At 43.0% G+C, this 10,432-nt stretch overlaps 1 protein-coding gene across 5 annotated transcripts in view; it reads left to right on the top strand.

Moving 5' to 3' along the window:
• The first annotated feature begins 388 nt into the window (after positions 1-388).
• Positions 389-10,432, top strand: part of LOC147431994 (proline-rich receptor-like protein kinase PERK1) — a 41,890-nt gene continuing 31,846 nt past the window's right edge. Inside the window, exons 1-7 of one of the 5 annotated variants that reach the window (XM_086491814.1) lie at positions 424-2,051; positions 2,224-2,739; positions 2,852-2,938; positions 3,019-3,089; positions 3,466-3,542; positions 3,612-3,759; positions 3,841-4,002. In XM_086491814.1, coding sequence (XP_086347940.1) covers positions 1,202-2,051; positions 2,224-2,739; positions 2,852-2,938; positions 3,019-3,089; positions 3,466-3,542; positions 3,612-3,759; positions 3,841-4,002 — 1,911 coding nt within the window. In that variant the 5' untranslated portion in view covers positions 424-1,201. Of the gene's footprint in view, positions 2,052-2,223; positions 2,740-2,851; positions 2,939-3,018; positions 3,090-3,465; positions 3,543-3,611; positions 4,003-10,432 lie in introns of all 5 variants that reach the window. The other 4 variants (XM_086491815.1, XM_086491816.1, XM_086491818.1 and 1 more) reach the window with 4 other exon arrangements.

Raw genomic sequence — 10,432 nt, 5'->3', positions numbered from 1 at the left:
TGATTGGATTTGGATTTGTATATTGAATTTGAAATTGATATACAATGATTTCGTGTCACGACTATTTATGGAATTGCAATTGACATTGATGAGAATTGACTTATTCAACGATGAGTGTGCCCGATGATAGCCTGATTTATCAAGGTATAAAGTATGGGACACTATAATAGGTAGTATATGAATGACGACGACAAGCATAAACAACGTTTTTTTTCTTGAGATGTTCTTAACACAGAATACTAATCGATGTTTTTAACCAATATAGTTTGCAAATTCTTATCTTTGCAACTGAGAATATTTGCTTTCCAACAGAGGTATGTAATTAGAATTGATATTTTACTATTTATTGCAGTTGACAAGTGAAAAAGGCTTGACCAATCTAGACCTATGCGAACGGATATATATTATGTACATTTTATTATTCAAGTGCTCTTTTATGAGCTTTGACCATTTATGACATGCCGATCAGTTTGTACTCACTTTGACCATTCAAGAAATCTATAAAATAAATATTGTAAGAGAGAAATTGTCACTTTTGCACGAGGGGAGATTGCACTCAGTGTCTGCGTCTTTCTTCTCTCTTCTTCCCTCTTTCTCTCGTCGTACCGATGTAGCACTCTACTCTAGAGGTGTTTTGCAAAGCTTTGCCCTCCCATTTGTAGCAATGTTTCTGTTGCCAAATAGGGCTTTACATAATTTCACTTCTTGTTGATCACTCTGGTGGACTGTCGATTTTGTCGATGGTGGTAACACACAATTGCAATATTCTCTCCTTCGATCACTTCTTAACGTCTTTGTAATCTCTCTACCCACGTTCTCAAGCTATTGAAGAGGTGGGTCAAAACCCAGAGACGCACCAAAAATAGAGCACGCAAAAAGAGTAGGCTTAAGCAGGTGAAAGGCGAAAAAAGCGTGAAGACACAGCGTGCAAGCGCGGCCATGACGAAGCCGCCACCATCATCAAGCAGGGCAGCTCTGTAAATGCGGCACCAGCTTCTTCGACGTCTGCATGGGCCTTTCACCCCAGGCTCGTTTTCTTGCACCAAGGTCCGCTTGTTTGCTTCAATTAATCCAGACACCACGTCGTCATCGTCAGAGCCGACTCTAGCTGCAGAGAACCCAACCCTGCTCTTCCTTGCAAACGCCGCAAAACCTTCGCCAGAGCTAGCACTCTAATCTCCTTGGCCTCTAACGCACCATCATGGCACACAATCAATCTCCACAACAATCAAGCTTAAACATCACCACTGCAGATGTACCATTAGCCCCTACTCCCTCTCTTTCACCTTCTCCTCCCACGTCAAATAACGCTTCCGGGTCTGACGAAATGAGTCCGATGCCTTCACCTACACCAGCACCCACGCCATCACCAGTACACGTACCGACACCTTCACCTTCACCTTCACCTTCACCTTCACCTTCACCAGCACCTACCCCTACACCGACACACACACCTGCACCAATACTCACGCCTACTCCTGTACCCGCATTTGCACCATTCCCCACCCCCACACCATCACCTGCAGAAGCACAACAATCAGATTCAACCATGTCACCACCCCTATCATCACCGATCATTTTAGCAAGCCCACCATCCTCAGTAACACAGACAACGTCTTCACCATTGCCATCACATGAACGACACAAACCAACATTGCCAACACAACTTCCACACATACCACCAACCCCTGCAGAGTCCCCATCAGCAACCACCACCTCTCATCCCCCTTTGTCCGCACCTTCAAATCCAATTGTAAACCCAGGTAGTCCAATCACCTCAATCTCTCCAGCAGCTTCTATAACTGCTCTTCCTGACACTCAAATTTCTGCACCGCCACCTCCCTTTGTACCATTACCATCTCCTCCAGAATTTCCCCCAGTACCACGAAGAGCTTCGTCCCCAACTAAAACACAAAATTCCATTATGCTATCCACCCCAGGCATCATAGGAATCTGTATATCTGCATTGGTGATGTTGGCCTTCATGGCTTCTGTGACAATCTTTTATTGTAGGAAGAAGCGATTGCACTCCAAGGATGATTATGTAAAAGGTAACTGCTCTCTTGAACCCTTTCTTCTCATGCTTTTTCTCCCAGGAGTTTTCTTTTTTTTTTTTTTTTTTTTTGGGGGGGGGGGGGGGGGGGGGGTTGGTTAAGTTGTGACAATAAAGCCTTGAATGATCAAGGGACTTGCATCACATCTTTCTCGATTGATGTGCTACAGGCTCTAAAACTAAGCCTTTTCACCATCATGGACATTCTTTGAGCAGAAAAAACAGCTCAGATTTGATAAGGATGCTACCACATCCACCACCATTGACTGAATTTTCAAGCACACACGATGTGATGCACAATGTGCCTCGCAAGCGTCACAATTCCCTTGATGACCAGATTGTCGTACCACGAAAAGCAGCAATAGGATCCCCGGGCAGTCCATGCTGGTTTACACTTGAAGAGCTCACTCTGGCATGCAACAATTTCTCAAGTGCCAATCTCTTAGGAGAGGGTGGATTTGGACGCGTCTTCAAGGGCATCTTGCATAATGGACTCCATGTTGCTATCAAGCAGCTTAAAGTTGGGGGGTCACAAGGGGACAGAGAGTTCCAAGCTGAAGTGGAAACTATTAGTAGAGTTCATCACAAGCATCTTGCGTCTCTCGTGGGCTACTGCACAGCAGGAAAGCAGCGGCTACTTGTATATCAGTTTGTACCAAATCAAACTCTTGAATATCATTTACATTGTAAGCCTTGATCCTTAATCTTTTGTGCAGCTGAGAGCCAGGTTGTGCCTTCACTATTATACAATTAAGGACCCCCAAAAAAACTAATTCTACCACGTCTATTATTGTCCAGGTCAAAATCGACAGATACTGAACTGGCCAACACGATTGAAGATAGCGCTTGGAGCTGCCCAAGGTCTCGCATACTTGCATGAAGACTGTAAGTATATCTTACCTTTTATTGACTGAAAAGTATGACTTGAAGGCACACATTCATATCAATATTCTGCTAAACTGCAGGTCAACCACGAATCATCCATCGTGACATAAAAGCTTCCAACATTCTTCTTGACGACGACTTTAACGCCTTGGTAAGCTAACAATTCTTGAGCCTTCTGAGTTCCACATACATGTAAACAAATGAACTCACTACAGTTCGAACATGAAGGTCCACTTCTGGTGTCAACTAAGCCTCGTTTAAAGGTTGAATGTCACTCTTATATTTAACAGCATAAAGTCAAAAAATCTGAACCTCTGAACCATAAGGACCCAAACATTTACACAAGACATGCAGTTAAGGAGACATACAAATACTTATGTCCTATAACAAAGGAAATTTCCTAGTGCAATCGAAAAAAAACAAACAAACTACAAAATGACTTAAACTTTGAAGTTTATGAAGTGTCAAGATAAGCGCTTCGATTCCCAAACTTAAAAGGTGATGCAGTACCTTGATTGCTCCAATAGGTCTCTGACTTTGGACTAGCAAAGTTAACATCGGAAGCAAGATCACACATAACCACCCGTGTGGTGGGAACATTTGGGTAAGCACAGCTTGTTGATACCTGAATTTAGCTGGATCTTGATTAAACTGATAATTAGTGTGCTTGCAGGTACCTGGCTCCTGAATATGCATCATCAGGCAAGCTCACAGAAAAGTCAGATGTATACTCATTTGGTGTCCTCCTCCTCGAAATCATAACAGGAAGAAAGCCCATAGATAATGCACGACCAACTATGGAAGAGAGTCTTGTTGAGTGGGTATGTACCCTGTGTTTTAACTTTCAAAACACTAATTACTTCTACTCTCTTCTTGAGAGTTGGCATGATCATATCAAACAGGCACGTACACTTTTGACTCTCATAAGCACTGAAGACGATCTGCATCTTCTAGCCGATCCTTTGCTGGGAGGTGCCTTCGAGCCAAGGGAGATGTTTCGAATGATCACAGCTGCTGCAGCTTGTGTTCGACATTCTTCCAGCAAGCGTCCTCGAATGAGAAAGGTTTCACACCTCACCACCTTCATCTTACATAGACGTAAAAAGAATTTCAACATCTTACATGGTTGTCTGCTACAATTTCTACTGTTGAGCATGAATGTTAAAGCAGCATCTGTGAAGAAACATGTATGATGGTACAAGCTAGCAACTGACATTGTTTTTTCCCTGGACCTCTACTTGTCACAACGGACCAGGAAACGTTCAAAATCACACACATTTTCTCCAGTAATCAGACCTTTGGTGCTCTCAATTTAACAGAGGCAAACAGCACATCATACAACAATAAACAAGCAGGGTTAAGTTTCTTGTTATCCTGAATTGAAGGTGCTTTGATGTAAATGGTCAAGTAAAAGGGCAAACGAGAGAGCATCTTGATAACTTTAAAAAGAGAAATTTTTGATCTGGAAGCTGATTACTTAGGAGGGTCATTCCCATGATTGAGAGAGGATTGTAGAGGATCAAGCATCTCAGGATGAGACGAGATGAGTGGCATGAAGTCATGATCGAGAAAGTCGAGGACAAATAGCAATCTTGTTGGGGATGTCAAGCCTCTGATGCCAAGGTTGGGGATTTCAAGGATAGACTGAAAACATCAGCAAACAGAAAGCTCATGCTTTCCTTGAAGCTGTGCATCTGTCATCTGACCCTATGTGCATGTGGACAAGCTAACTCCTACTTCTAGGGTTTAGGACAACCTAGGAAGTGTTTTGGCACCTTTGTGAGCCTCTACGTGCAAGTCTAGGCACTTCAGATTAGTTGCATAGCCTCTGATAGCACATGAGCACCACAAGTGTCTACTATGTCTAGGCACTGGGGAGTGTTCCCATACGATAGCATTAGTACCTAACCTAGGTAGTATAGCACAAGAAGCACCTCTCGTCAATAGGTTTATTAACTTACTGATAATTGGCACTTATAAGGCCAATATTGCCAAGTCGTAGGGTTTTTTTGTCACGTGCGCATTGCAATGAGCCACGTGGACAAGCTACAACTACTAGTGAGCATCAGTCTTAGTTAGAATAGCTTAGGATCTAGCCTGGCACTTTGTGAGCCTCTACAAGGATGTTCATGATCAAGATGGTCATAGTTGCACTTTGTGAGCCTCTACAAGGATGTTCATGTTCATGTTCATGCCACGGAGTTTCGAAACGTTTCGTTTGAAACGAGTTTCAGAAGTTTCGAAACGGTTTCGTTCGAAAAAGAAACGCCAAAACAGAAGTTTCGTGCAAACTAAAGAAATGTACGTAAGTTGAAGTGGTATAAGCTGAGATCTATGTTTTAAGCATTACCTTACAATTAGACATGAAAAAGAGGGAGAATAGGACTAACTTTCATCATTAGAAGCAAGACAGAAGCTACATTCATGACATTGAGGATTTCATGACCGAAACAAAGAACAAGAGGCTTCGAGGTTTACATGTAACATGGCCTTGACTTTACCTTTGAAACGGCCAAACTCATACAGAAACGTTTTTGAAACGTTTCGTTACATGAGTGAAGAAACGCGTTTCTTGGCAACACTGGTTGCATACCCTCACTTGCACAGTATAGTCACTTAAGCATATAGGCATATGAGCAATCACTGAAGTCATTTATTAATAAGTGACTTTGACAAAGACATTTGTAAAAATAGGTAAAGCAAATGGCAAAAAAACCTATTAAAAAGTCACTTGGACTTCAGTTTTTAGGATCATCAAAACCCAATAACAACAGGGGCATCCAACGCCCACATCACCTCAGCACATAGTGTTTTCATCGCTAGCACCCCAACACCATTAGCGTTTTGCATTAGATCAGCCCAACAATTTTGCATCAGATAAGCCATAGTGTTTTGCAGTTCATCCGCATGAAGCACCAGCACTCAATATTCAACATTTACCCATTGTATCAGCATTTGTGCAAGTAATCAAAGCAAGTACTTTCTCTAGCAACACAGCAAGGGAGCCCTTGAGGGTGGTTGGGACCCGACATGCCATGTCGTCTCTCTTCTCTCTCTGTGCCCCTCTTTCATCAAGTTCAGTTCAGTTTCTCTCTCTATTGAAGTAAAATACCCTAGTGTTGTGCAAAGTACTAGATCTGAGCTAAAATCCTTAAACCCTTCCGTTGCACATTACATTTTTAAGGGCTTGCCCTACACCACTTGTATAACCTATGTAAGTGACCCTAGGGGTCACATCCCATAGCATAAGTTAGTACCCAATACCAGCACCTCAGGCAGGATGCAGAGCATGCCTAACATTTGTACTCCATAGCAGAAACCTCGAATCCCTCATATCACTCCACAACTCCCGAGAGACCTCTGCTCTCAAACTCTGCGTCCAGATGCTCTGTAGAGTGAGGCCCCAAGTGCTCTTTTATTCTTAAAAGGGATGCCCAAAGGCAAAGCCCCAAAATCAAGCAGGTTCAAAAGCACTAAGCCCAAAAGCAACTGATCCCAAAAGCTCACACTGAAGACTCCCAAAAGTAGCCTGCGTAATTTGCGAAAACCCATACAGGTTGCCATGTGGCACTTGCAGTGCAAATCGCGGAAATTCGTACAACCCTGCCACGTCAGCATGTCAACGCATTTTACAGAAATCTCTTTCAATGTTCAAGCCTGTCTTTTAGGGTTTCGAGCCCCACGGCCAGTGCTTCATAAGTTCTTCAAGTTAGTCCGTTCATAGTTGGTCATGCAACGTCATCACTTTGTGAAGATACCTACAAAAGCACAAACACGAAACAACTTGTATCGTGAATTCACAATCGGTACCTGTCGCTCCAAGTGCAGTAAAGCAAACTCCGTGTACTGGTTTCTCTCGATCACTTGCAAATTTGCAGATTCCCGATGGAGGTGCTTTTTGCTGCTAGCGCTGGTGAATCTGGGAAGTTGAGAGAGGGAGTGGGCTTCTTTTATAGGTTCTTGCACCCGACAGGAATAGGGTGTGGCAGACCGGTCAGAATAGGGGGTAGAGGTAGCGCTAGAAGGGGGAGGGGGCTTGCGGCAGAATTGGCTGCACAAGAGAGATCGCTGTCTTTCTATTTCAGCCGTACAATCCTACGCTAATCTTTTTTATTAATCCTTGCTTTATTGTAAGTGGGCTGCCCACTTAATATCGGTCACTTTTTTTTAAAAGTGTGAACTTGGACAAAAATCAATAAAATTGAGTGAGCTGATAATTGATGCTACACAGTCACATTCCAGGTGTCCCCAGATGCAGTTCGCAGGCACAGATGCAATGCAAACGCGGAAAGCATCTGCTTTTTCCCCAAAAACACTTAAAAATATTCCTCTTTTTAAAAAAAACTTCTTAGAAGCCATCTTTATTCTTGTACTTGTGTCTTTACACGTATTCCTTTTTCCAGTTCGGATTTTCTACCATACCAATGAAATATTCCTTTTTCGATGCTCACCCATCACGTGACACATCAGAAACATCCGTTTCCCGGTCTCTCCTACAGGACTAACGGTACAACCTCTTCACGATGCTTAATGTCACCCGTCATATGACACATCAGAGTTGTCCGTTCCTCCGTTCCTGATAATTTCTATTTAAGTAACATCCCTCTAGCTTCTAAACAATTGTCCTCAATTGTAGTGCTTGTTCATATCCTTCCAAAATCTCAAGGTAAGATGTTAATTCTTGCTTGGACATCCACTGAGCATCTAAAGAAGAATAATGCTTGAACTTTACCAAATACTTCCGTGTAATCTTCCCAGACTTGAGTGACCACTTTTGATGATAAATGATTTGCTCCGGTTGGAGTATTTCGTTCGTTTCCTCAACCTCAGGAGGTTCCTCACCAAAGGCTGACTTGGAGACGGTCCCACATATGGCCGGAGTAAACTAACATAGAAAGTATTGTGGATTTTCCAATTAGATGGTAATTCCAATCGGAACGTCACATCGTTCACTTGGTCAATTATTTTAAACGGCCCATAATAACGATTGGAAAGATTTACCACTTTCCTTTTATGAGTCGCTTGTTTCTTTAGTCTTGCCTTCTCAAACTTGAGTAAGATCAATTGATCAATTGTTAAGTCCAGATTCCTTTTGTGCTCGTCCGCAACTTTCTTATGTTTTTCCTGAGAGCGCAAAATTGCTCTCTTAACTTGCCCATAAGCCGTGTCCAAGTCTCGAACAAACTCATCCATTGCAAAAATCTTATATTTAGTTATTTTTACAAGGATCAGTGGAAGCAAAGGCTTACCATAAAGAATCTCAAAGGGCGCTTCCCTGTAGACGAATGTACGACATTGTTATACGCGTACTCGACAAGGGGCAAGTACTTCTTCCAATCAGATTGTCCGTCCTCGACACATAAGATTTCAACATATCCAATACTGTGGAATTGGCGATCTCACTATACCCATCCAGTGTTTAAGGATTTAGCTCGGATCTAGTACTCCGCACAAACACAAGGTTACTTTACTTTACTTGAAAGAACTGAACTGAACTGAATGAAAGAGAGAGAGAGAGAGAGAGAGAGAGAGAGACACACACACACACGACACAGCATGTCGGGTCCCAACCACCCTCAAGGGCCCCCTTGCTCTGTTGCCAAAGCAAGTACTTGCTTTATTACTTGCACAAAATGCTGATACGATGATACTAATGCTCAGATGCTAATGGTTACTTGATGCAGATACTCGGTACTATTAAGATACTAAAGGGTACTGCTGTAGATATTGAGGGGTACTGCTAAGAATACTTGGTACTTGACAGGCTAAGTCTTGGGTATTGCAGGTACTTGGTGCTTGATATTATAGGTACTTGGTACTGGGTACTGCGAGGTACTTTGGGTACTAAAGATACTTGGGTGCTAGGGACACAAAGGTCCTAAAGCTCCCTACGCTGAGCGAGGCAAGAGCCAAGTCAATACGCAAGGGGTGCTAGATGATGGGATACTGCATCGACGATGACGACGAGGGGTACTTGTGTTGCAGTGCTGCTTAGGTGCTAATGGGTACTGATGGAGATACTTGGTGTTGCAACAACGACGACGACGAGGCTGTGGGCTGATCTGCTATCGCCGAGGACGGCGATGGGTTGAAAACTGAAAACCCTGAAGATAAATGTAACAGACTTGGACACTCCAAGTCAAGAATCAACCGCGACAGCACCAAATAACCACTTCAAAACAATTCACAGATCACAATAGATTTGCACTGGCCCGGCGGAGTTCCGTGCCTAGAGATATTGGCCCCAAAGACTGGCGCCCCTTTCGGTATTTCTTTTTATATTAATCAATCATCAAGTACAAGAGAGCGGTAGGGTTTCACTCTCAGACTCTGCGTCCAAATGCTCTGAGAAGTGAGGCCCTCACCACTAATTTAAAGGTTACAAGGGATGCCCAAAAGCAGAGCTCCAAAAGCTTTAAAAATCAAAAGCATCAGTTCTCTCTCTCTCTTAGAGAGTCTTTTCTCTTTTTTTTATAAAAAAAAGCAAAAGCAAAATTGTCGTCGCTCATTATTTTCCAAAAAAAAACTTTTTTTTTTTTAATAATCCGCCTCCGCGATTTCCAGAATTAATGGTTTCTGGCAAAAATTAGGGTTTGCAGGAATTTTAGGGTTTCTGCTGTCCGCCACGTCATCACTTTGTGACATACCCCCCTCTTGAAAGCATTGTAATCGACCGCGATTATGCCTGCAAAACCGACAAAAGCCATAAACCGTCTTAGCAGACACTGACTGTTAGTACCTACGTACTAGGAACGCACATCTAGCACATGTACAAAATCGACAGTCACATCACACGACATCACAGGACATCACCAGACATCACAGGACATCACATGACATTCAACATTCATTCGGATCTTAGACCATGATTTATCGGCAATGTAGCTAGCAATCACATCTAGGTCCAATCGGGACCTCATCGATGTTCGATTGACTAACCCCTATTGCAACCATGTCTATTCGAGATCAAGTAGACCAAAATGCTACAGTCATTTCGTCTATCAGTTCCTGCACTCACAAGAAGTCAAGAACAAATCAGTATCATAATCAGGAATTCCATTTCATAAAGTCATCCAGCAAAATACTGTCAGCTCTCAGTATCCCTGAAGCTCAAAGAGACATTAGTGACTTTAGTATCAAAATCGAGGCATCTATTGACAAAGGAGTGGAGTGACTCCCCTCTTGTGCATCCCACTGCACCAGATCTCCGGCCAAGCTGAATTCTAGGTTCCGTTTCGAGTAGACTATGCTGAACCAAAACATCGAGGTAAAGTTTCACAATCCGAGGAGTATCTGCTAGGTCCTCCTCCTCCATCCACTTCGCATCAAGTGTAGGATAATTCTTGAACTTAACCAAGAACCGCCTTCGGACTTTACCTTTCTTCGTATCGTTATGTGCCAAAATCTGTTCAGGAACAAGGATCTCCTCGTTTTCTTCCACTTCGGGTTGCTCATCAGGCTCCCCATCATCAGGCACATCACCCTTAACAGGTT

The sequence above is a fragment of the Adiantum capillus-veneris genome, chromosome 20, assembly GCF_014529385.1.
Source record: "Adiantum capillus-veneris isolate H3 chromosome 20, ASM1452938v2, whole genome shotgun sequence".
Lineage (NCBI taxonomy): Eukaryota > Viridiplantae > Streptophyta > Polypodiopsida > Polypodiales > Pteridaceae > Adiantum > Adiantum capillus-veneris.
The sequence above is the reverse complement of the archived record's forward strand: the minus strand, read 5'-3'. Positions and strand labels throughout refer to the sequence as shown.